The sequence below is a fragment of the Scardinius erythrophthalmus genome, assembly GCF_964197995.2.
Source record: "Scardinius erythrophthalmus genome assembly, chromosome: 10".
Classification (NCBI taxonomy): Eukaryota; Metazoa; Chordata; class Actinopteri; order Cypriniformes; family Leuciscidae; genus Scardinius; species Scardinius erythrophthalmus.
The window spans coordinates 16,775,462-16,803,381 of NC_138230.1; the positions used below are offsets into that span (position 1 = coordinate 16,775,462).

Consider the following 27,920-nt stretch of genomic DNA (forward strand, 5'->3'; position numbering starts at 1 on the left):
TAGACAGATTTCAAAGTGGGAGTGGCTACCCAGCATGACCCTGCATAAATAGACACTGAATAATGCACAAAATAACCTGCTGTAAAAAAAAAAAAAAAAATGTAATTGCCTTTTTTTTTTCTGGTTAGGACATTAATCACTTCCATGCTCTAATTAACATGTGATGCTACATTTTGTCACTTTATTTTTATGTATTTGGCATTGTGGCAGGTAGCCCCGCCCACATTAACATGTCATTAGACCAAAAAACGGATTTGTAAGATTTTTAAGCAATTAATACTTTTATTCAACAGGAGGTCATTAAATTGATAAAAAGCGACAGTAAAGACACTTATAAAGCTACAAAAGGTTTCTATTTCAGATCAATACTTTTATTCTAAACTTAATTCAAAGTATCCTGAAATAAAGGTTTCCACAAAAAATATTAAGCAGCACAACATTGATTATAACATTTTAACATTGATAATAATATGAAATGTTTCTTCAGCACCAAATCAGCATATTAGAATATCTATAAATATATTAAAATAGAAACAATCACTTGAAATTGTAATAATATTACACAATACTATTTCACAGATTTACTGTTTGTACTGTCATAAGAGGTTACTTTGAGAATAAAAGGATAAGAGATTGCTTTGATTTATTTGAAAAACATAAAAAAATCTTATAGAACTAAAACTTTTGAATGGCAGAGTATATTGTTAAGCAAATATATTGTATACTAAGAGACTGATTTTAGAAGCTGAAAAAAGCTCTACAAGGAAAACCACAAAAAAAGAAAAAGGAAAGAAAATGGACAAAAATATGAAGTAAGATTTTAAATTTGAAGATTTATATTTAAAGCTCAAGCACATTGGGTCTAAGCTGCTGATGTACTGTATGGAGATCCTCAAAGAGGGTGGTCAGCATCTGTGGTGAAAGTCTGGACCAGTCTGTATATTTATTTAAGTAGATATGTTTGAGCCTGGCATTTGTGTTTATTCAGGCAGAAGGGAGTGCACAGGCCAGAAAGACAGAGGCCAGAGAGATCCCACTCCCAGAACCCTCCCCTCACTTCAGTACATTATCACCCACTAGAGGAATGCCAAAACTCTATCCGCCCATGGCACGGAGTTCAGAGCCGTATGTCCACACCTCCAAGTGCTGTGGGTCAGTTCTCACCCACTCAAGCTCTCAACCTCCGTGGCACATCTGCGGGAAACAGTTTGAGGAAAAAAAGTCGATCTACAACACCGGCTCCGTTGAAGAGTTACTGGCCACATCCAGTGAGCAAATTCTTACTGGAAAAGGTTATGTCTCATGAGATATTGAGCAAGACCAACTGTTCTTCTCATTGAACTCATTCACTAACAGTGTATATGCCTGTATTTGGCACATTAAAACACTGAAAACCTGATTCATACATAAAAGTTGACACATTTTTTTCTAAATTGAAGGTCAAATTTAGAACCAACTAAAACCCACATCCACACAAAAAATAAAGTAAACAAAAAAAAAAGAATTTGCAGACTTCTGTGGCTATATTTACACAAATCTTCTTAAAAAAAAATAAAAATACCACGCAAATTAGAAGAAAATTTTGAAGATAAAATATAAAAGTAGTATCAATTATAAGGATCCTAAAGGGCAAAAATGACAAATATTATTTAAAATATTTTTAAAATATTTTTTGAAGTGTGATATATTCATTTAACTACATTAACCATAACAGAATTATATGCAGCCAATATATATTGAATATATTTTATGATTACATAAAAAAATAATTTTCATAAATCCCAATTATGGTAAGCAAACAATCAGTTTGCGTAATAATGGGCAGGAATAAAGATCTGAGCAACTTTGACAAGGGCCAAACTGTTATGGCAAGGCGACTGGGTCAGACTATCTCTGAAATGGCAGCAGTGGTAAGATTTTACCAACAGTCGTCTGAGGAGGGACAAACCACAAACCAGTGACAGGGTGTTGGGCGCCCAAGGCTCATTGATGCACAAGGGCAATGATGGCCATCTCATCTGGTCTGAGCCAACAGAAGGTCTACTGTGGCACAAGTCACACAAAATTGTAATAATGGTTATGGGACGAATATGTCACAACACAGTGCATCGCTGTGTATGGGGCTGTGTAGCCTAAGACCAATCAGAGCGCATATGATGACCCCAGTCCACCATTGAAAGCGCCTATAATGGGCACACAAGAGTCAGAACTGGATCCTGGAGCAGGGGAACCTGTGCGCCGTTTACCTGGGGAAGTGATGGCACCACGAGGCACTGTGGGACAACAAAAAGCCAGTGGAGAGAGTATGATGCTCTGGGCAATGTTCTGCTGGGAAACCCTGGGTCCAGCCATGAACGTTGAGCATTGTTGCAGACCGGGTACACCCTTGGCAATGGTGTTCTCTGGTAGAAGTGGCCTCTTTCAGCGGGATAATGCACCCTGCCACACTGCACACATTGTTCAGGAATGGTTTGAGGAACATGATGTATAGTTCAAGGTGTTGCCTTGTCCTCCAAATTCACCAGATCTCAATCAAATTGGGCATCTGTGGGATGTGCTGGACCAAAAAGTTCAATCCACGGTGGGTCCACCTCGCAACCTACAGGACTTGAAGGATCTGCTGCTAACATCAGATACCACAGGACACCTTTAGGGGTCTTGTAGAGTCCATGTCTCGGCGTGTCTTGCAGGCACGCAACAGCATATTAGGCAGGTGGTCATAATGTTTGGCTCATCATCTCTGTACTGTATGCATAAGCATTGCAATATGAATGGAACCAATCATGTGTAGTCAGGTTTTTTCTTTTTGCGCACTTAAGTAAAAACACTTGAGTACACAATTATTAGTGAATGAGACTCATTACTATGATAAAATAAGCCATAAAAAGACTTAATAGAAATCTACTAATAGTACTCAACAAAAAAGTAGGCATACGAGATAAAAACCAGTCTGAATATTAGAAATGTGGAAGCACTGCCCTTACAAAGCAACCTATATTTAGGGATTTCGTCACTTCTTCCAGTTACAGCGGTGATTTTTGTTGACAGAGCTGTTCTTAGAGAAGTTAACTTCCCGAGAGACTAAAGCGCAGACGTGGAAGCACATAGCTGTGGTGCGGCAGGCTTACTTCAGAGGCTACACACTCACGTCTACCGTCAATCCGACGGCACATGTGGTCAAACTGCACACAGGATACAAAAAATCTGAAAGAAACCACCAGGAACCCGAGCAGGGGGGAGAGAGAGAAAGAGAGATGGGGCTCTAGCAGCCTGGGTCCAAAAATCCTGACCATCAGAAACCACCAAACCCCAAGTGGAGAGACAGAAGGAGGGAAGAGGGGAGCTCTAAGACTAAATATGAGGATATAGTGACTCACACAGTAGGCAACACATACAAGTAGGTGCTCAAAATTCTGAAAATATGATTAATTTGTTGAGATCAGGGCCGAAATGAATGGGGGTTGGGAAGCCTGACCCTCCAGTTAAGGCTTCAACCTCTCCAGACCTAAAAGTATATATCACTTCCACTCACCATTAAAGATTTACATAAAACAAGAATGTTAGAGAAACCGTGGCCACATGTCAATTTGACTTTTATGAGAAGAACTTTCAATTGAAATACTTTGATTACAGACCAAAAAAATGTGACAAAAGTACTTTAACAACTCCCCTTAAGGTCACAAAAGAACTTGCACACTGACTGAGATCCTCGGAGGAGGACAACGGTGGTGACAGAGCATGAAGGGAGGTGTACAATAAAAGAAGAACATGTGCAGCTGAGAGTGCTCTCTAATCTGATGGTTTACAGAATGGGACAAGCTTGTTTGAGGCTCCGTCGAACACTCCCCTTCACTTGCCTGCCAGAACTGTAAGCAGCGAAGACTTGACGCCTCCACAAGATGCTGTTGCACATGATGTCAGTGCAGTACGAGGAACTTTAGCTAAACAAAAGGCAGTCTGTGCACTAGGCCGGAAACGGCAATGGATCTGAAAAAAACGCGAGGGTGAGAGGACCTTGTTTTTTCAGACGGGAGTCACACTGAGCCACGTGTTCACAATCATTAGCACCTCGTTATTTTGAATTGAAGTACCCAGCAGCCACAGATGTATTCTGAAATGTTGAGTTCACCTTTAACTGCAATTTTAGTAAATTAAGTGGTCGTGGAGACTGTGGTTCACATACCCCAAGAGTCATGTCCAACCACACTGATGTTTTTCAGATAAAACTACGACTCCTGTCTTTAGGTATTCTGTTATCCATTAGGGAGCATCTGCAACCAACTGGAGCAGTGAATACCCATGATTCAGCTATGAGAGCAAATGAGGTGTGTGACTCACAGATGAGCAGAACGGACTGACAACAAGACACTGCAGTCTTGTGAAATATCAGAAGACCTCAACTCACACTTCCTGAACTGTCAGCATAACGAACAACATAAGGGTTTAAATCACAGTGTGTCACTATGACTTCAGAGAAAACAAATAAAAGGAAGTTCCCTTACATGAACAAAAACAAAAACAATGAGGGAGTGAAAATATACCATATATACCATAGCACATGGAGAGGATGTTGACTATAAATAAATAGTTAAAAATAAGACCATTCTCTGACAGTTTCCACAATGAATGGCAGATTTAGTTTTAAAGTGCATATATATACATATATATTTATTGAGCATCAAATCAGCATATTAAAATGATTTCTAAAGAATCGTGTGGCACTGAAGCCTGGAGTAATGGCTGGAAATTCAGCTTTTCCATTACAGCAATAAATAACATTTTAAAATATATTAAAATAGAAAACCGCTGTTTTAAATTGCAATATTATTTCACGGTATTACTGTTTTTACTGTATTTTTAAATAAATAAATGCAGCCATGGTAAGCATAAGACTTCTTTCAAAAGTGTAAACAAATCTTACCCTAAAAACCTTTTATTATTCTATTTTTATTTTATTTTATTTTCAAATCTATTGTATATAACATATATTAAAAAAACACAGTTTTTTTCATGCATAGATCAACCTAGAAGACTTTGATTTTAATCTAACTAATCAGTTCCTTCATCATCCTAAAACCAATTGAAACATTCCACAGAAGAATGTAAGTTGTGCAGGTTTGGAACAACATGAGGGTGAGTAAATAATGACAGAGTGAACTATGCATTTGAGAGACCCTAATGCTTTTTAGAGATTATGAAGTTATACCTGAACCACTGGATGCCCTCCCGCTAGTGCTTTCACGGCCCCTCTGCTGCCTTCAGTCTCATAATGAGCACGGTGATGGGACTTGGGTTGGACATCGATCTGTAGGCTATACGGCCCTGAACTGGAAGGCAACTGCCAATCAAGAGCAGGCAACGATGGACTTCAAGAATAAGAGTGAGAGAGTCCAATAAGAAGGCGAAGAGAGAGAGAGAACTTTGGTTAGCACAGACAAAAGGGCAAACTACTTGTCCATGAATATGAAAGAATTTTTTTATGCAACCAACCTGATGTAAGGCTTCGGCTTGGACCAGTATGGGTGTTGGGGTACATCCAAGAAACCACTACAGTAGGTCTCTTTTTTGAAGGGCAGGCGTGCTGAGAAGTCATCCTGGCAAAGCTCCAGGGATCCTGTCTCCTCTCCACCTGGTTCTACTTTCAGGTTCATCGAGGCACTGTGCTCCAGACTGGTCTTGCGGGACTTCAAAGGGATCCCCTCCCCAATATCTGTTAATCCATCTGTGGTGAGGGCATTAATGGCGGCGACAATGGCAGAGTTGGTGTACTGATTGGTGTTGGCGAGCCAAGTGTCCTCAGTCACACTGAGACGGGGTGAAGTTTGTGGCGATGGCCCCGGGGATTGATTCGGCGAGTACGGATGGTACTTCTGCGAGTGGACGCCATTAAAGCTGTACTTCCGTTTACCGCCACAAGGAGAATTTGGTCGAGAGCCTCTGGTGCCAATCCAGTTGTCGTCTGTGATACTGGCACGGGGAGAACCGGATGGTGAATGGCGCGGAGAAGCCCCGAGGGTGCAGGACTGCAGCGATGAGGAACCTTTCGGGGAGACGCATGGAGACTGCCAGGGCGAGTTCTGCGGCGAGTTGTCGTAGTTGTACGAGAAGCCCGATTCGTATGACGACGCATCTGAATGGCAGCTACGAGAAGACACGCTGCTTGCTGGGCTGAGACAGGTGGGATCACGATAACCGTCGATACTTGGCAATGTTAATGTCACTATGGAATTGACTCGCTTAGCCACGGGAACGCTGTTCTCCTCTACCTCATCCTCGGGGAACTGCCCGTAAGCCGTTATCTCGATGCGTGGACTCTCCAAAGTGGGAGCTCCATTGGACCGGGGGCCGGATGTTTGGAAGTAGCCCACCGAGCTCATGTCATCTTGAGGGGAGAATGAGGATGGCTGACTGATGGATATTGACAATGAAGGGCTGGTCTGGAGATTGTGGTACTGGGAAGATGGGCAGGGGTTGCTCAGAGGAAGTGAAATGCTGGTGTTTTGGCTGTAACCGTAGGCATCTGTAAGGTGCAATCAGAATTTCATGAGGTACTGCAACAAAAAATAAGCTACAGAGATAAAAGAGCATAGGTGCAGAACATTTCTTGAAGAATGTGTGCATAAAGCTGCTGTGTGAATATTTTAAGGAGACTGCTGCTTTTACAATCATCCACCTCTAATAAATAGCTTTTTATTTTTTATGAACTGCCATTTGATTCGTATAAAATGGTGGCATTATAAAAAGACACTCTACTCTTTATTAGTAATAGCTGTGAGTCAAAAAAACGTTAGTGGTTAAAAGCCACAACCTCTGCAGAGGAAGCAAGGTGAGTGATACACAAATACCAGGCCAAAAATAACAAAGTGTTAAAAATATCTTCCAGAGGACAAAACCAGACGGAAAACCAATACCCATAAGCAATCTTTGTCGAAAAACAGGAGCAAACATTTGCTTCAATGCAATGTACATATTGAGATTAGAGAACAACACAACATTTGAAGTGCAACATGACTAACAGAAGATGTCTTGACTAGAAAAAAATAATCGAATACTTAGTGCTTTCTGGAGAGTACAAGTAGAAGATGAATCATTTACCACTTTAGCAATTTTAGAACTCTTTCAGCTTATCGAAAAACATTTTAAACATTTTAAAAAGCATTAGTAATAAGTCATCTGGCTTATTCAAGTTTTTTAAGCTGGTACATCTAACCCATTAAGACATATTTTTACTGATAACAGAATTTTTTTGAATGTATATATTTTTATTTGTGTGTAAAAAGGGGGAAAAAATGCAGTTGAGTTGAGTGAGCCACTGTAGTCAGTCAGTCCAACCTGGTGGAAATATATGTAATGTAAGTTAGCCCAAACTGGCGCACAGTCACTACTGGCTCTGCTTGCAATAAAATTTGCAACGATTTCTCGCTACTTTAGAGGACGATTAAAAACACGGATACTTGAAAATGTGACCACAGCGCAACAAAGCACCCTGGATACTGATAGCATGCTAATGTATCCCTAATGTATGTATCGTTTTTGAATCAAGTTAACAACTACATATTAGATTTTTGTAAGCAAGCCGTAAGTATACACCATGTGATTCTGATAGCTTAAAAATAAATAAAAGTACTAAATTACTGAATACTAAAAGTACATTAGTAAGTAACCCTGCTGAAATAAAACACCTTAAATAAGCTTAAGCAGGTTTTCTAGTCTCCCAGCCTTGTTATGATGGTCTGTTGGCTGGATTTAAAGTGGTTTTAGGCACTTTTCAGCAGGTCAGGTTTGAAGACCAGCTTGTAGACCAGCTAAACAACCTTCGAGACCATCTTAAACCAGTTAGGACCAGGAAACCATCTTAAAAGCTGGTTTAAGTTACTATTGTTTTTCAGGCAAAAATATGCTAACTGGTTTTGTTTTAGTAGAGCTGTCATTATGAACTATAATCTAGGTTATCTTGCGAAATACACATTTGCTGCAAAGAGAGGGATGCAAAAACCCACAATCTAAATAACATCCCTGCTTATTCATCTTCGTCCGGCCCACCACTCCCTTCTGCAGTCTCTTAAACTAAGGAAAACTCATTCAGTCCATTGACTGAATAAGAAATAACTTCAATTTCACCAAACTGATCACAGGTTGAGCTGTAACCACCAATAACCATTCAGAAATGAGCTACTGGGATGAAATACATCATCAAATCATACATGGGGAGGGTTGTAACAACTTTCCAAAGTCCTAATGGACACACAAAGATTGCACAGAAATTAGACAATATAGGTTTAGAAATGTTATCCTATTTCTGTACTTGTTTTTGTATTTTATTTGCTATAAATATAATTTGGGGTAGTGATAAGATATGCTATAATAATTAGAACTAGTAAAAAAAAAATATATCAGTGTTACCTAGCCCTCCTACTGTTACAACTCACCTCTTTAGTGAGGTTGTTTACAACAGCAGTCTTTGTATTTTACATTCATTTACACAGTTTATGAACATGCTGTAGATTTCTAAATTACTTTCATTTGTAGCAGACAGATATGGGAACGTTATATCTAAGTTGGAGAGCCATGGCATAATACGACATTGCGTTAGAGACGTTGAAACCAACTGTGTTACAATACTCCCCAGTCTCCCTTAGTAACAGATAATGGTGAGTGGACGATAGCAGTCGTAGATTTTTTTTCAGTCACTACAGGTAAACTCATAAGCAAACGTGCATCCATTATTATGACGGTTCGATAAAATAAGGCTAATATTATCGACTTAATAATGATACAGAAACAAGTTCGAATGAAATACGACGGTGTAAGTACGTGCATTTAATCTTCTTATACGTTACCTTCCTCTGCCGATTTCATGCTTGCGAAGTCAAGAGTGAACTCACACCAAGTTCAACGCACTTTCCCAAAACGCACAACAGTGTCCGATAAGCGTGTTATGTCCCAGTATAATGATGACTCCAGATATCTGTGATAAAAATGTTCACTTCTACCTCAATAAAGGTGTATTCCAGTCACGAAAAAAACTGTTAGTTATTTGAAAGCTCAGATGATTTGATAGACAGCACTTTAAAAGCGCATGCAATAACAACGCAAAAAATTATTAATCTTATTTTAATTCAGTTTCTATTCTGGACTTGCATGTTAGTTTCCAGGGGTTCTGGTGACGCACTGCTTTGCGATGGAAAGGTCTCTGTATCTATATAAAGCCGGGAAACACCTCCGAGAAGCCCCGCCCCTCCATGGAGTGACGCAGGCACCACGTCTCAAGCTCAACGGCAGATGAAGAGAGGGATTCTCTCCTCGCAACATTTCCAGATGTGGAGCCGTTGAAACCAAGGCAAAAGAGCCAGCCGTGTGCGCATGCGCAGCTGCTGAAGCGAAGTCCAACTCATTTCAGAGAATCGGTTCTTTCGAACAGTTTGTTTTAAAGAACCGGTTTAAAAATGATTCAGCGGGTGTTTAATATCCCTAACATCCTGGCATTGGATATTACATTCTCTAAAACGTTCCAGTAGAGTCATATTAAGGTAAATATTACTGTTTAGTATAATGTTTTGGGGTTATAGCAGGTTATATTAAAAATGTTTAAAATGTCATTTCCCAGTTGCAGCCATGATTTAGCTCACAAGTCACTTGTATTTACAATAAATACTAGCTACTAAAATCTCTTGGCTGAAATGTTTTGGGCTAATAAAATACTTATTAATTAAACCCATTGTTTTATTATAAAGTGATATATTTAAGTTTTTGTTATTGTCAACATTTCTTTCAGTAAACCTAAAACTTCCTTTTTTCATTGGTTCTCGGGTAATTAGCCTACATCAACGAGTTTTGGTGCTAACAACCAGAATCATTGCAAGTTGGACGCAATATTTTTTTTTAACTCCAGAGCGCTCTTTTACCGATTCAGTCTGAATCATTAATTCTGTTCAGTCTGATTTGTGAACAAATCTTTTTAGACCAGTTTTGTGCAGAGGCTCATTTAGAAGAACCGATTCAAATTAACGATTCACATACAAATCTTTTTCAGGTTAGACGCCATATTGAATTCAACACGGATGAAAACCAGGCTGTGAGGGATAGACAGTCTTTACACTGTACAAAGGTCCTAGTTCGCGTAATTTTCACAACTTTTGAAACTGTTTCATGGAGTTTTGTTTACGGGAAGTTTTTTTCTGAAAGACGTTTCGGCAGCTTAACAATTGGTATGTTAAACAAAAATCCATTGTAATTCTATCTATCACAGCCTCGTTTTCATTCATGTCAAAAATTAAATATATGGTGTGTTACCCTAACTAAGATCTATAGCTGAAATGCAAAGTGAAAGAGCCAGTGTATGCACGTGCATACTGGAAATAGAGGGAAATCAAATGTGGCCGTTTTGAAAACAAAGGCAGTTAAAGAAACCATTATCATGTTAATTATTTCTTTTGTCCCATCAATAGACGGATCATCGCGTAGCAACAGCAGTGCGTTGATAGTGATTGAATAAACAGACTTGCAGCTCCAGTTGTTTTTTTTTAGGACATCACTGTGCAGGGAAATGGGATCTGAATCACAAGATGCTGTTGGCAGCTCGGGCAACTATGATTTCGGTTTTGACAATTTTCCAGTGGGGCGCGATTCGCTGCGTCATCGGAAATCATCCAGGACTTTTTTGAAGCCAAGAAATGTTGGCAAATGTTTGCATCAATGTAAAGGGTTCTCATACTATTTGCAATTAACCCTAACCCTAAACGTTGTGTAATTTTAATGTATGTAATGTATCTTCAAGAAAGATAAGTCTGTATTTTTACAGTACAAATACATTATGGTCTTCTCATTAGGCAAAAAATAGCTTCTTTTTTTTTTTTTTTTTTTTTTTTTTTTAACGTGGCTGAGCATTGCAAGCTCTCTAATGACATGGGCATGTTTTGAAGTAGCTGCATAGTGTTTGCCCCCACCAAGAATTCATCCAGGTCGAGTAACAAAAGGGAGCCAAATAGCCTTCACCCCACACGCACAGGATGATATATAATTGCATCAGGAATTAGTGCATTTATGAAACACTAGCTGTTTCTTTCATCATGGGAACATGGTAATTGTGCCATTACCCTCTCTTACAGTCCTCTCTCTCCTGCTGTTCTGTGGGTCAAATGTATTTGTTTGACCTCATGGAAAGCTCTCACCCACTGGTTAGGGGCCCTAAGTGGGCTTGAGGGGATGTGGGCAGGGCCTCCCTGTCCTCCCCAGCTATGTGAAAGCAAGCTTCGTGCCGCAGTAAACACAGCTTCCAAGCTGAAGGTAATAAATAGCACTAACTGTGCTGATTGACGTGCGCCTAGTTCTACGTCAGTTGGCCTGTAGTTTTTCCACTCTGTCTGCCCGTTGTTGAGGGCAGGGGTTTTTAAGCACCAGCCGGACAGTTCCGGATATTTTGTTCACCTCAGCTTTGCAGTATACGCCAAAAAAAGCCGGTGTATTTTATAGTCCCTACAAAGACTTTTTGTCATCTATGTTACTGGATTTAGATCTAACTTAGATCAGCATTATTAAACTGTATGCAATGACTGAACACAAAACCTTTTATTATGGCTACGTTGCAAATAAATAAAGGACATGAAACATTGATTTAAGCTTTTAAAAAAATTGCATTTACTTTGAATCAATTTTCACTCAGATATTGCTAGTAAATTTCACAAATAATTACAAAGAAATGGCAAGTACCATTCAATTAAATGTAACTTTTTGAAATAGCAAGACTGAAATGGCTTTTTCTTGTGAAACATATTTCAATAATCTTTGTTTTATTTACAAGTTAGAAAAAAACAAAATGTTCAGTGTACCCGTGAATTACATTAAAGCTTCTGCCAAAGAAAAATACAGTAAAACCATTCAGACACCAGATATAATTTGTGATTTTTTTTACTAGTGGACACTAATTAATTTATGTACAGTACCAGTCAAAAGTTTGGAAACATTGCTATTTTTAATGTTTTTGAAAGAAGTCTCTTATGCTCATCAAGCCTGCAGTTAAAAAAACAAACAAAAAAACAACAGTAATATTATGAAATATTATTACAATTTAAAATAACGGTTCTCTTTTTTAATATATTTTAAAATGTAATTTATTTTTGTGATGCAAAGCTGAATTTTCATCAGCAAGTACTCCAGTCTTTGGTGTCTTATGATCCTTCAGAAATCATTCTAATATGATGATTTGATACTCAGTTATTATCAATGATGGAAACAGTTGTGCTGTTTAATATATTTTTTTGGAATACTTTTTTCAGGATCATTGATGAGTAAAACGTTAACAGCATTTATTCATAAAAACAGCATTTATTCAAAATAAGAACATTTCTAACAATATAAATCGTTACCGTCACCTTTTATCAATTTAACGCATCCTTGTTGAATTAAAGTACTAATTTCTTTTAAAAAAAAATAGTTATTGTTCCCAAACTTTTGAACGGTAGTGTATATTGTTACAAAAGATTTCTATTCTAAATAAATACAGTTCTTTTTAACTTTTTATTCATCAAATAATCCTGAAAAAAGTATCTCAGGTTATAAAAAAAATATTAAGCAGCACAACTGTTTCCAACATTGATCATAAACCAGCATATTAGAATGATTTCTGAAGGATCATAAGACACCAAAGACTGGAGTACTTGCTGATGAAAATTCAGCTTTGCATCACAAAAATAAATTACATTTTAAAGTATATTAAAAAAGAGAACCATTATTTTAAATTGTAATAATATTTCATAATATTACTGTTTTTTTTGTTTGTTTTTTTTTGTTTTTGTTTTTACTGCAGGCTTGATGAGCATAAGAGACTTCTTTTTAAAAACATTAAAAATAGTAACGTTTCCAAACTTTTGACTGGTACTGTAAGTGAGGATAGCAAAATAAAGTAAACTGTGACATATTATACCCAAAAATTCTTCATACAGTGGTCTACCAGTAACATTTTGGGACCAAAAATTATTCAGACACTTTGACCTGACCATGTTTTGCTTAAGTGTCTTTTCGTTAATTGCTAAAGCAGCCTTTTTACACAACAGACTGAAAAAAATAAGCATTTCTTGGAAATTGATTGACCTAAATTGATATTATCTAATTGTGTACTTAAATTTAACAGTCTAACAGAAGGATGGCCAAAACCAGTGAACTGATTTGATAAGTCTGAGTACTTGTCATATTTTATTACCATTTTCTAAACTATAGCAAATAAACTGTGATATGAGAAATGTTGCAGGTGTCTGAATAAATTAAATTACTATAAAACACTGGAATTCAGTGCAATATTCACAGTGTTTGGTACTAGCTAAGCGTATGGGTTGCACACTTGTTATTGCGGTGCATTATGGGACAGAATGAGTGCATTCAATAATGTGCACTATTGTTTTGGAAAGGCTGTGCCTTCAAATAATGCACTATAATAGGTGTGGAGTGATTTCGGACACAGCCAAAGGCTTTAGACGCCTCCAGATGCATACGAGAACCCTTGATGCAAACCCCTCCGTCACCTGTCAAGAAAAGTTCAGACTTCATAGGCGTAGTTCAGAATAATCATAGATGAGAGATAGCATCAAACAGTAATTATTTCTATCAGGATTTCCTATGCTGAGGTTAAGGTTAAAGTTTAGCGAAGGGATTAACATGGGCAATGAAATCTTTAGAATCGCCAGCTTGGTGGGTTTGCGCTTCTGGATTGGGGAATCACGCAATGGCGACAGTGAATATCAGACTGACTGACCAATCGGAATGGAGTATTCTAGAGAGCAGATGAATAATTGATTAGACGCCCACAAAGGCAGGTCAGGCGGTTTACTCACACTACAACACTGGGACTTTAAAATGTAGCCATACATTTCTCATTTATATTCGAAAGACACCTTATTAACTGCTATGTCCAGGAGTGGCAGTGACTTTATGACTTCAAGAACTACTAACGCTAATGATAATGATAATACAATGAGTGATAATGCAGTTAGCTTGGCTCGTGTGTCAACATGATGCACTGCTGTTTACTCTATAAGGTTTTCAAGAATACACAAATGACAAATTATGTTTCCAAACAGGATACATGGGCGGCAATGTGCTATAACGCAATATATGTCTCAACGCATGGCACGCCACAGATGGCAAAGACATTAGGGACAATGTAACATGAGTCCATAACTAATGCCACAGATGTTGAATTGTCTGTCTCGGAGATGTTTAAAAAAGGCTGCACACTCATAACAATGGCATGAATCATAATATGCATGTGCATCACTAATGATGTGTCAGCGTTTAAAAGTTGTTAAAATAAATCAAAACCACATTCAACCCCCATGTGCACCCAAACCGTTCCTCTGTCTGTGCCGTGATTGGTCAAGAAAGGGGGAGTCATTGATGTCATAGGTCTACTCACCTCTTCTTACAAGTCACTATTCCGTCTGGCTGGCAGGGCTCATCGTCATATTTGTGGGTGAGTATACTGGGAATGACGCTGATTTGATGGTGGTCTTCTGGAAAAGACCTCAAGGTTCCAGCTTTTTTGTTTCTTCCCCTTTTCCTTAATAGATAAAACAGCTAAAACCAGGTTTGGATGCAGAAGTTGAATTTCAGATGACTAGGGCTCCATGAGCAACTGAAAATATGTATCATGTTTTAAATGTGACCATGGCTAAACCTACGTGAAGACGATAATGCAGAACAAGAAAAGCATGTTGTTGTTTTTTGCGTCACAATGGGATTGTAATCAAATGTGTTATTTTAGCCTTTTTACGATGTGCCTTATGAGTTCATGTCATAAAACCTAGACCACATTTAAAAGTAAGCTGATGAACATATAAAGTGCTTAAAGTAGAAACAGCAACAGCAATTTGAGGTGGTATTTACATGACATGGCCTTGGTTATAGAACTGCCCCCCGCTGTACCTTGGGGCTTCCTGTCTCCACTGAATGCTCTCTTTGACTCGGCACAGTGACGGAATCCCCAAGTCTGTTTCCTGTTGTGTAAGGTTGTTGCCGGGCAACTGTGGCTGTGTTCCAGAGGGGAGGGATTTCATTGGCTCCCACAGGCTGAGTGAGCAAACACAGACCCTCTGCCCAGAGCTCCACTGTGGGGTTCAGACACAACAGTGACTAACTTACCAACAACACAGTGAGTGGAGCAACAAATGGCAGGAAAGTCATTTCAATAGATTTTTTAAGAGAGTGGTATTGAGCAAATGCTGCCCTTGAGAATACATTCCCCAACTTTCATGTGACTTAGTAAACTTGGCAAAAATAATTACACCAAATCGTTAAAACATATAGACCTTCTCAGTCGTGCCTGCAAGAATTCTGGAGAATTTTAACATCACAAAATACAACAACATTTAGATTGATAGATTGATAGACAGAACGATAGATAGATAGAATGACAGACATAACTATAGATATAATGACAGACAGAACAATGTGTAGATAGATAGAACAATAGATAGATAGAACGATACATACTGTAGTACGATAGATACATAGCTAGATAGATGGTATAGAGATAGAAAAATTGATAGATGGACAGACAGACAGATAGACAGACAGATAGACAGACAGATAGACAGATAGATAGACAGATAGATAGACAGATAGATAGACAGATAGATAGATAGATAGATAGATAGATAGATAGATAGATAGATAGATAGATAGATAGATAGATAGATAGATAGATAGATAGATAGATAGAATGATAGATAGACAGATGGACGGACGGATGGATGGATGGATAGATAGAGGACATTTTCACTGTAGAAATAATGGTCCCACTTTATATTAAGTGGCTTTAAGTACTATGTACTTACATTGAAATTAATAATTTGATACATTTTTACATTGTGCTTACATTTTAAAAATTCCTGCATGTACAGCTGTAATTAATTTATGTAATTACACAGTTGATCCTTCCCTTACACCTTAAACCTACCCAATCCACCACACCTGTCCCTAACCTTACCTGTATCACACCTCAATAGCAGCAAAAGTGTTTTACAATACAACATGAACAACATTGTACTTATTTTTTGATGTAAGTACATAGTACTTAACACCACTTAATATAAAGTGGGACCGAAATAATTGCTGACAAATACAGCTGAAGGTTTTCATCAACAGAAAGTGCTTAGCAAAAGGAGTATCCCAAATCTGTGTCCACCTACAGGAAACACAATGCTTTGGAAAAACAGACACTCTAGAGACAGTAGAAAAACAGTGTGACGCGTGTTGTGCCCCACATGTGGCTGATAAAACAACACAACTGCCCCACAACCTCTGCGGAAATGTCCAGCGCACAAACACATCAAAGGGTGGAGACTCTATACAGGCACGTGCAGCGGATTTGGGTCATTTTAAGCAAATGCAGGAACAGCAAAATTGAGTTTTGATGAAGAAGTGAAGAAAGGTAAATGGAGATATAGAGAGAAGGGGAAAAGAGGAAGATAGAAAGATAGATAAGATGAAAGAGAAAGCTTCCTGCAGTGTCAGTGGACCATCACATCTAGAGCGGGGTCGCAGTAAACCACACGTTTCCTGCTGTACAGAGTGTGTGTGTGGGTGAGTTTGGGTGGAGAGCTTGATAATACATTGTCTGTGTGTTTCAAGGCTGATAATCTCAGCAAGTACAATAAACCAGTCAAAGCTTTGGACACACCTGCTTGTTGTAAGCCTATGTAAAATAATATTTTTTACGATTCTTTGATGACTAGAAATTTCAAAAATCAACATTTATTTGAAAAAGAATTCCTTTGTAGTATTATAAATGATTTGTAACTTTTATTTCATTTTTTATTGTTTTCAAGATTAATAATAAGAAATGTTTCTTGAGCATCAAAAAAGTATATTAGAATGATTTCTGAAGGATCATATCATTTGACACTGAAGACTGAAGTAATGAGACTGAAAATTCAGCTTTGCCATCACAGATAAAAAAAAAATAATTCCCCCCTTTATTTCTAATTAATTAATTAATTAAATGCAGCCTTGGTGAGCACACTTTTTTCAAAAACATTTTGCAAAAAAAAATTAAAAGGTTCAATGCTGCCTTGCATTTTTAAGTATAATCAATTTGGCTGTGCAAGTCATTTCAACTTACATTATATTTAACTGACTAGTTGAATAAATCGCATATAACTTATATAAAAAAGTTGAAATTGCCTAATTTATTTTTCTGGGTTAAAGTAATGTAAAAACATATGTTTTCATGACTTATTGATCGTTTCATTTTCACACTATAGTGAATACATAGGTGAATATATAAGATAAACTATAAAAATAGTCACAGTTTCCTCACAACTATGTTCCTTTTTAGAAAGAAATGATATCTGCACGGATTTTCAGTCTGTTTCAGGATTTAGACCGTACAATAGTACTGAGACAGCTCTCGTTAGAGTCACAAATGATTTGCTCTCATCATCCAATCGTGGTTGTCTCTCTATTAGTGTTCCTCAATCTTAGTGCTACATTTGATACCATTGACCACAACATTCTTTTAAATGGACTCGAAAATTATGTTGGAATTGCATTAGTATGGTCTAATCATACTTATCTGACCGTCATCAGTTTGTAGCAGTAAATGAAGGCATGTCTCACCGATCAAAAGTTCAGTATGGCCGGGCGTACCACAAGGCTCAGTACTAGGACCTATGCTACCCTTGGGAGATATCATTAGGAAGCATGGCATTAGTTTTCACTGTTATGCTGATGATACTCAGCTCTATATTTCTTCACGCCCTGACGAAACTTACCGATTCACAAAATGAAAGGAATGCATAGCTGATATAAAAAAAACTGAATGACTAGTAATTTCCTACTACTTAATTCTGAAAAAAAAAAAAAAGATTCTAATTATTGGACAAAAAACTTCCTCATGTAATAATCTAGAATACTGTCTAACACTCGATGGCTGCTCTGTCAAGTCTTCGTCGTCGGTTAGGAACCTGGGTGTGCTCTTTGATACCAATCTTTCATTTGAAAGTCACGTTTCTAGTATCGGTAAAACCGCATTTTTTCATCTTAAAAATATATCTAAATTCCGTCATATGCTCTCAATGACAAATGCGGAACAATTAGTTCATGCGTTCATGACCTCAAGGCTAGATTATTGTAATGCTATTATGGGTGGTTGCCCTGCACGCTTAATAAACAAACTACAGCTGGTCCAAAACGCAGCAGCTAAAGCTCTTACCAAAACCAGGAAGTATGACCATATTAGCCCGGTTCTGTCAACGCTGCATTGGCTCCCTATTAAACATTGTATACATTTTAAAATATTGCTGATTACTTACAAAGCACTGAATGGTTTAGCTCCGCAGTACTTGAGTGAGCTCTTAACGCATTATAGTCCGTCACGTCTATTGCGATCTCAAAATTCCGGCCAGTTGATAATACCTAGAATATCAAAATCAACTGCTAGCGGTAGATCCTTTTCCTATTTAGCACCTAAACTTTGAAACAGTCTTAACATTGTCCGGGAAGCAGACACACTCTGTCAGTTCAAATCTAGACTAAAAACACATCTCTTTGACCTAACACATTATAGACTTTCATAATTCAATGTTAGGCTGCATAGATTACGGTAGGTCAGCCGGAACTGGGAACACTTCCCATAAATCCTGATGTACAGTACTTGTTACATCATTAGAAGGATGGCGTCTACACTAATATTAGTCTCTCTGTTCATCCCAAGGTTTACCGCAGTCCGCCGGATCCAGGCCGAATCCAGATCTGATGAAGGACCTGCGCCCGGACGTGACGACAACGCAGTCCTGAAGTGTCAACTAGTCTCTCCCCTGTGAAGGCCTCCCTCCCCTCCCTTTACCTCTGTACAGATAAAACGTCGGGATAATTCCGGTTCATGTGGCTACGCGGAAGCGATAAAAAATTCTGTATTATACATTTTTCAAGCCTTGTGCCTTGGATTCTATTTCATGGTTTGCGTTCTCGAGCCATCAGGCACTGTTTTGTGCAAATGAGCAGCCGGATCGCATTAAGGGTTTTCTGTTAGAACGATGTTGTGTAAGCGCCCCCTAACTAATGATCGTTGTGACGGAAGTGAATCAATCAAAACTAACTTTAGCTGGACAATAACTTTATTCTAGAGCTGCTGTAAAGCCAAAACAATCTCTGTTACTTTAATTTCCTATTATCTCTGTAAAGCTGCTTTGAAACAATCTATATTGTTAAAAGCGCTATATAAATGAAGGTGACTTGACTTGACAATTTCTCTACATGGTAGACTTGTATCATCTTTCTCCAAAACATGTTGGTCACAATTATTGGCAACCCAAGACCCTTAAATTTTTTTAGCACACCACGGTGACTAGGAACATGAAATTGTTTAGCTATGACTTGTTTCACAGGAGGTTAAGTATGAGGAAGCACAAAGGCCAAATTCCCTTAATCATCCATCACAATGAGTAAAAACTAAGACTATAGTTATGATGTGTAGCAAAAGATTGTTGAGCTTTACAAAATAGAAAGTGTTGTAAGAAAATGGCTAGATTTCCATTTCCAATTGGCCCATTTCCATCATCAGAGCAATAATTAAGAAGTTCTAATCAACGAATCTGCCAGGAAGAGAACGTGTGTCTATACTGGTTTGGTGCGCACAAGGATAAAAAGTACCCCAGGTGTGCAGGTTTAATATACCATTGGATCTTTAATGTTGTGGGCATATTTTTCTGCTGGAGGTCCTGGACATCTTGTTCAGATACATGGCATCGTGGATTCTATCAAATATCAACAGATAAAAAATCAAAACCTGACGCCTTCTGCTAGAAATCTTATAATGGGCCGTGATTGGATCTTCCATCGGGACAATGATCCAAAACAAACTCAAAATCAACACAAAAATGTGTCAATGAGCACAAAATGAAGCTTCTGCCATGGCTGTACCAGTTCCCTGACCTGAACCCAATAGAAAATGAGTGGGCTGAACTGAAGAGAAGAAGCACCAACATGGATCTGGGAATCTGAAGGATCTGGAGAGATTCTGTGAGGAGGAATGGTCTTTGATCTCTTGTCAGGTGTTCTCCTAACTCATCAGGCACTATATAGGATAATAACAAAAAGGATATTAATAGGAGAAGACTCAGAGCTGTTATCTTGGCAAAAGGAGTTTGCAAAAAGTAATTAATAAAAGGGTGCCAATATTTGTGTTTTGGAGAAAAACATTTATTTCGTTATGCGATTTCCCCCGCACTTTCAATTCTTTTACTTCAATGAAAGGTTCGATTTTCGCACATTTTTTGAATGAAAGATCAAAAGGATAAACAATGCAGATTTATTTTTACAGACATTTTTGATCATATTTACCAGGGGTGCCATTAATTCTGACCACAACTGTAAACTGGACACTTGTTGGATGCTTTCCCTTCACTATCTGATCCAACTTACCCATTTTCATAATAATAATAATAATAATAAAAATAATAAAGGGGGATTTGCATTTGGTCTACAAAGCTAATTTCAAGAATTAAAGACTTTAGATTAGATTATTCAGTCAAATGTGCCTAAACTTTTGACTGGTGATGAACATCTAACTGAAAAATCCAAGTAAACATCCATGACGATATTGGTCTAATACCCCCTAATTTATAAATAAATAAATAAATAAAGATTAAAGACCCAGACAGCAACATAGTGTCAGCCCAGATACGGACCACATCACATGTATCAGATGTATGTTGCTGTCTGGGTATTCAAAAGCTACAATAAAATCAGATATGTTGACATCCCTCAAAGAGACTAAAATAAAATAGAGAGCAAAATTGACAAAGCAAACTTAACAAGCAATAGTAAAATATGCAGTTTTACATGTGGACAGAAACCAGGGGTCACACAACTCTGAAAGCCTATTGTTGAACAGCAATCTTACCAGCAGATGTATTTTCCATGTGGGCCCAAAGCGTGTCTTCAGTGAAACTGTGTAAATGCCGCCCTCTAGTGGTAAGAAGCAATACATACAAATAAATGTGTGGCACAGTATGTTAAGCAGTGCTGTCATGTAAAGATTTCAGAAATGCAAGCTTATACTCACTCAAACTGCGACTTCTGCAAGTTTCTATTTTGAAGTTAACTTAACATGAGTATGCTAAAAAAAAGGGCCTGAAACTCAAATATATATATTTTTTTGTTATTTTCCAACAAAAGGTCAGTGTTTAAGAACACCTTTTTTTACTCGCCTGTTTACTCACATTCTACTTAGCAAAAAAAAGGTTCGGTGGGGTTCTATACAGAACCCTAGGGTCTTTGACTCATTTTTAAAGAACCCTTTATGCTAAAAAGGTTCTATACAAGGAGAAATGTCTTAAATTATTGCATAATACTCATGTTTATCAGGTTATTTCATTTTTTTCCTAGTGATTAGGTACGTTTATGAGCTGCTTAACTAAAATGAATCAAAATTAAAAATTGATAAAAACAAAATTCATAAAACGATCCCATGATTGGAATCCCCTAAAAGGTTCTATATATGAAGCTCCTGACACAACACTTCTATATACAGTAGAACCTTTTCTTCAAAGAGTGTATATGAAGCAATCTTAGTATTCATTTTCTAGCAATTCAATTACAAATGTAATGATAATAAAACAATAAAACAAAAATGGCTACAGGGTTAAAGATTCAGCCATTAATCTGTAACTAGTTTGGAGCAGAGTTTGGGACCAAATGTTGGTTGTTAATAACTCAAATTTCCAAAAAAAACCCAAAAAAAAAACAACAACAACATGACAATTCTTAAGAAAAAGAGTTGAATTCAAGTTCAATTTGACAAGCCAATTAAATAACTAAAACTAGCTACATTTCATACAGTCAATTTGATGCTAGAAAAGTATATTTTATATATCTAATAGTTTTCTCTTTAAAAAAGAAATACATGGGATTTGTGCCTATTAGTTCACCAATGTATACTTTGTATGTAAAAAGTGCTACCAAATATGGATGTATGACATATGTATTAGCACACCACTAATAAACATTGAAAGCCCTTAAAAGAAGCACCCACTAGACCGCTTGGAAACATATTGCTCTTTAATCAGACATCAATAATCATTAAAATGTTAAATTATACTGCCGAAACCATCGTGCTGATGACACCGAGAGAACGCCCACAGTCGCAGTAACGCCACAGAAATATCACATTTTCTATTGTGTCAGTCAATAAAAAAAAGCAGGAGAAACAAAAGCAAAATACTCATAATAAATAAGCTATTGTTGTTAGGCTGTTACAGGGTTAATTGAAGGTTTATATACAGTAAAATATATCAGTTAGTGGTTTTCCTGAGTACAGTACAACTCTGCGTCTTCAAAGCACAACTGGAATCCACCATTACGCACAGCAAGAAAGGAACAGCGTACGGCACACACGTTGCTTGGCATTGTCTCATTCGGTATTGTAAACACACTCACACACACGGTATAGAAAATAAAGTGAATGATAAAACTCATTCCTCATACCAGCTGACTTATTTCATAACGATAAGGCAAGATGATCTTACACATTATTGAGCCAACTTCACACCGTCAGCACAGTCAAAGCAAAAAATAGTGAAACTCCGAAATAAATGGCGCCATTGTCTATAAAAAAGTAACCGATGATGAACAATGATTTAAGAAATGCAAAAATTACAGTGCACCTCTAAGCAGCTTAGGACATCCTAATACTTTTTGTTTTCAGTTTTTACAATCTTAAATAAGTCATTCATTTATAACACCAATCCAACAAAAGTACATTCTTGTTTTCAATGACTTGGCGTTACAAGTCACGCAATCAATCAAGTTTGATTTGTCAAATGTCAAAACGTCGATTGTGAAGTTTACACAATGTCATTTAGGATGTCAGGTTGAGAGGACCGTTGTTCCCAGAACAAATAGTTCCCTCTGTAAGAACACACGCTGTGCTCTGGTTTACATTTACACAGTTTTTTTGCAGCAGGATCATATGGCAGCAGCAGCAGCCACAGCACAACAGGAAACAAGAGCTGCCCGAATTCAACTTCAGTACACACTCATGCAATCAGAACACTCCAATCACAACCACAGGTATTTACCAAGCCCCGCCCACACAGATCTCATTAATAATAAAGTTAACGACGCAAAATGTGCCAAAATCAGACGGAAAAGTGCTGATGGGTGTGATAATACTAATACTTTACGTTCATTAAAGATGAAATTGTATCGTTATATACCAACAATAAAAATAAAAGTTAAAAATCCATAATCTATTTGATAAAAAACTGATTTTGCCTTCACATACATTTACGCTAAGTAAAAAGTGACCGTTTTGGGACCATTCCAGTCATTCCAGTGTGGGTGCCCTAAACAACCCTTTTATTCTATCTTGTCTTTCTTTGTGCTTTAGCCTTTTCAAGTACTCAATACTACTTTTATCCTGCAACAGTCCCACCATCTTTAAATGATGAGCACAGGAGCACTCATATTAGTCCAACGGCAAAGTACATATATATACAAACAAATCACATAATGTCACTGAATATGAAGCACACATAAACCGCATCATAAAGCACTTTTGGGCTGACACTTAAAGGAATAGTTTACGCAAAAATTTAAATTTGGTCATCATTCACTCACCCTCATGTCATTCCAAACAGATAGGAGTTTCCTTTAAGATCAAATACAAAAGTTAAGACTGTGTTGTAGGTGCAATTTTGGAGTATGACAGTTTTCCCAATGTATGGAAAAGAGCAGCGTGACCATTCTGCTAAACTTCTCTTTTTGTGTTCCACAGCAGGCCATTAAGTTCTGTAACAACATGAGGGTGAGTAAATGATGTCAGGCTGTTCATTTTTGGGTGAACTAAAATCCAGCAATAATAAAAAAGGATCAGATCTGTTTCAAAAGTGTTTGATGTAGCTGTCACATGTGCGCATATATGTGTCTGCATGCCTTTTGACACCGTAATGTATGGAAAGCTCAGGAGGAAAGTTTGGAATAACTGGGAGGGGAGAACTTCCGCTTCAGGTATTTGATGATGTAGAGCGGCAGACAGCTGACCAGCGTGATGACGCACACCTTCCACAAGAACGCCCGTGTTGTGATAAACGAAATATCTGAAGACAAACAAAACATAAGAAGAAAATCAAACGTCAGGGTCAAAGTGACTCTTCATGCTGGTTTATATCATCAAGGAGTACGTTTTCACGTTACAACAAGAAAAAGAGGCTATGGATGAAGTGGACGGGATGCACTGCAACGATGGAATGTTCTGAAAAATGAGTAATCACGGGGTTACGGCACATTTGAATGACTCCTTCTCATCCAGGGGCCCACACCACACGAGAGTGAAACTCGAGGGAGGAGAACGGATATGTTTGTGGAGGCAGGAAATGATAGCTGGTGAAACAACAGAGAGAACACAGGGGAAAGACAAACCTACCCAGGAAAGCTCCTAAGGTCACACGACCTATGCCTAAAGCACAGTCACAAAACAGAGATGGAGAGAAAGAAGAAAGAGCTTAAAAGTTGAGCTTACAGTGAGTGCACCAGTCTGAACTAATGTGTGTTTGGTTGAAACACTGAAACCAGAAATTCACTTATTTGGCCTTTTATTTACGTGTGAAGGAAACAGACCAGCGGACCATATCATTAAAGGTGAAGAGAGGCAGACAGATAGAATAATATAAAAAAAAAAAAAAAATTGTTGTTTTAATTTACTTACTTTACTACTACTAAAATAAATAAATCAATCAATCAATATATATATATATATTTTAATATATTTAAGAATATTTAAGGAACAGGTAGACTGGTAAGAAATAATCAATAAGGTAAGATAAAAATAAAATAAATAATCATTTTAATTTATATAAACAAAAATAAATCAATAAGTGAATAGATAAACAGATAGACAAATAAATGGATGGATAGCTAGATAAACAATATAATAATATTTTTGGTTTGAATTTACCTGTACAGTGCATGGATAATTATTATGCAAGTTGATATTCTGATCATATTTTTAGTCTAAGCACATTTTACAAATTCCAAACCACATCAATCTTAATAACTACAATTAATTTGGTATTAAATCATGTATAAGTGAAAAATGCCTTATATTCAGGTGTGCATAATTATTAGGCAGATTTTCTTTTACATGTAAAGAGATTTAACTCGCTCTGAAAAGGCAAAAATTATTAAATGCTCATGAGAAGGATGCAATACTAATGCAACATTAAATTGCAAACATAAACAATTAAAGTGTGTCCAATGGACAGCAAACTGCTCGTTGGTTCAGAAGAGTCATACAAAACCAAGCCAAGAAGAAAAGACACATTAGCTGCAAAGAATTAGGTGTGAAAGCATCAGGAACCCTTTAGTGTTCAGTGCCACCATTTTCCAGACCTGCAACTGGAGTCCTACCAGGATCTCAGAGACTTTTGCTGAAGGAAAGAATCCTGAAATATGACCCACATTTAATAATAAATTACAAGCTTAAGCGTGAAATACATGAAGACTGTTTATAGACAACCTATCTGTCTGAAGTCTTTATAGACAGATAAGTTGAGTGTGACTCTTGAGGGACCAGCACCAGTTCAAGTCAGACAACAGCAGCGGTGGCGAGGGAGTCGTGCTGTGAGCTGCTACTAACAATGAGCAAGACGTAGGAGATGGACTTAAAATCAACTCCCAAAACTTACTGCCAGATAAATTCTTCAAACTGTGGTACTAGAGGATGTCATGCTGGTCCCTCAAGAGTCATTCCCAACCTATCTGCCAATAGAAAAAATGATTTCTTCATGTATTTCACAACACTTCAGCTTGTGATTCTTATTAAGTGTGGGTCATATTTCAGAATTCTTTCTCTTAGCAAAGTCTCTGAGATCCTGGTAGGACTGGAGGTGGCACTGGAGACTAAGGGGTTCCTGATGCTTTCACACCTAATTCTTTACCTTAATTACACATTTATTTGCAGTTAACGTGCCTTTTCTTCTTGGCTTGTTTTTGTATGACTCTGCTGAACCAACGAGCATTTTGCTGTCCATTGGTCACATCTTAATTTAGCAATTTTTAGTGTTGCATCCTTCTCATGAGCATTTAATAAGTTTTGACTTTTCAGAGCGATTTAAATCATCTTTTTTAGCCCATTTTACCTGTTTGATAATTACGCACACCTGAATATAAAGCGCTTTCCACTTCCAACATTCCTTAACAATTATATATCACTAATAAATGATTAAATACAAAATTAATAGTAGTTATTAAGATTGATGTGGTTTGGAATTGGTATAATGTGCTTCGGAAAAAAATATGATCAGAACATCAACTTGCATAATAATTATGCACGCACTCTATAAATGAAAATAATGAAAATATTTAAAAAAAGTGAATAAAAGCGAAGAACATGTAGATAGGTAAATAATATATTGATAATATGCGAAATAATTTAGATCAAATAAATAATCAAATAAGAATTTTCGAAAAATGTGTTGCACTGCTGTCCGTTCTTACCAAAGTATTCGTTTAAGAAGGCGAGGGAAGCAAAGTAGCAGCATAGACTTATAAGTTCGGCTACGACCATGAGCCAGTGCCAGGTGCGGACAGTCAGCGCCACCATCAGCAGCTCCGTCAGGATCAGAGCAGTGAAAGAGATTGCCACCACATGCACGAACTCCTGATCGAACAGCACCAGGGCCCCGTACATCAGGATGCCCCCTGGTGGACAAACAGAAGATGTGTTTGAGTTCAACTAACAAGGACTGAGATGTTGCTAAGATGTCAGTTTAGTGTTATAGGCCTGGTTTCACAGACAAGGCTTAGAATAATCCAGGATTAGGCCTTGGTTTAATTAGGATATTTAAGTAGCTTTTATAAACGTGCCTTAGAAAAAAACATTACTGGTGTGCATCTTGAGACAAAACAATGGCACTGACATATTTTTAGATATGTCAGTGCAAGTTGCGTTCAGTTGAAACAGCTCAAACATGCGTTCTAGGTCTAGGACTAGGCTTAAGCCTTGTCTGTGAAACCAGGGGGATAATGAGTATAAAAACATGTGCATGAAACACATTAGTGGTTATTAAATGAAACAGGGGAATAACTAACAAAAAAAGACCCTCCTTTAGACTGCAAGACCTGACAAATCCATAAGGTTTACTGATGTCCATCAAGAATGAGTTTCTTCCGTGATTTCTTGACCCTCGCTCATGGTCTGATCCCAATTCACACATGAGCGCGTCGAGCCCTGACCCCTACTCACAAGGCTCCACGCTCACTCGGCTCCTCAGCCTACTGTAACCGTCTCTGCTTTCATTTTAATCATAAATGCCAGCGCAATCCAGCCTAATGGCCTCTAACTGATCACATAATTGCCTCTCTTCATACGGCGAACATTCCTCAGGGTTACTCTCTGGACTAAATGAAATCTTTGCTCATATTTCCCTGTTGTTCTTGTCTCTCTGTATTAAGGTTTAATTAAAAAGCAGGAGCTGTCAGACGGGGACACTGATCTCTCTTGCTCGCTGCGCGGATCGATTTACAGTGCGGATAAGGCAGCCGTGTGCGCGTGAGAGCTGGCGGCGATCCGAAAATCACATTCATGAAAAGAACTCGGCTGAATTTGCGGTAGACACGTTACATTGCGCTTCAAGGTTTATATCTTTGATGAAACGTTCACTGATTTATTTGTATCCATTTATGGTTAGTTTATATATGTCATGTTATCTCAGATTGGACTGGCTTTTTTAAGTTTACATTTCTCTTTTATGTTTGTTTAGAGAATTTTGAGTACTGAGACAATCCACCTGGAGGAACCCAGGCACAATGGTGGTAGCTCATGCATCACTCCTCCTGGGATTCCAACCTAAGCCTAAAAGGAAATTGGTGTAAACCTTTTCGATGTTGAATTAATTCCTACAGCATTAGACCAGCATAATACTCAG

At 37.7% G+C, this 27,920-nt stretch overlaps 2 protein-coding genes across 3 annotated transcripts in view; both read right to left on the bottom strand.

Annotated features, from left to right (window-relative positions):
• Positions 1-9,361, bottom strand: part of nfatc1 (nuclear factor of activated T cells 1) — a 41,891-nt gene extending 32,530 nt beyond the window's left edge. The window contains exons 1-3 of the mRNA XM_081376397.1: positions 8,841-9,361; positions 5,491-6,520; positions 5,207-5,366 (exon numbers count right to left, since the gene is read on the bottom strand). Of these exons, the coding sequence (XP_081232523.1) occupies positions 5,207-5,366; positions 5,491-6,520; positions 8,841-8,859 (1,209 nt within the window). The 5' untranslated portion in view covers positions 8,860-9,361. The remainder of the gene's footprint in view (positions 1-5,206; positions 5,367-5,490; positions 6,521-8,840) is intronic.
• A 12,675-nt stretch (positions 9,362-22,036) lies between these two features.
• The window catches only part of atp9b (ATPase phospholipid transporting 9B), a 57,741-nt gene continuing 51,857 nt past the window's right edge, over positions 22,037-27,920 (bottom strand). The window contains exons 28-29 of one of the 2 annotated variants that reach the window (XM_081377247.1): positions 26,491-26,694; positions 22,037-24,092 (exon numbers count right to left, since the gene is read on the bottom strand). In XM_081377247.1, the coding sequence (XP_081233373.1) occupies positions 23,956-24,092; positions 26,491-26,694 (341 nt within the window). In that variant the 3' untranslated portion in view covers positions 22,037-23,955. The remainder of the gene's footprint in view (positions 24,093-26,490; positions 26,695-27,920) is intronic. The other variant, XR_014030995.1, reaches the window with a different exon arrangement.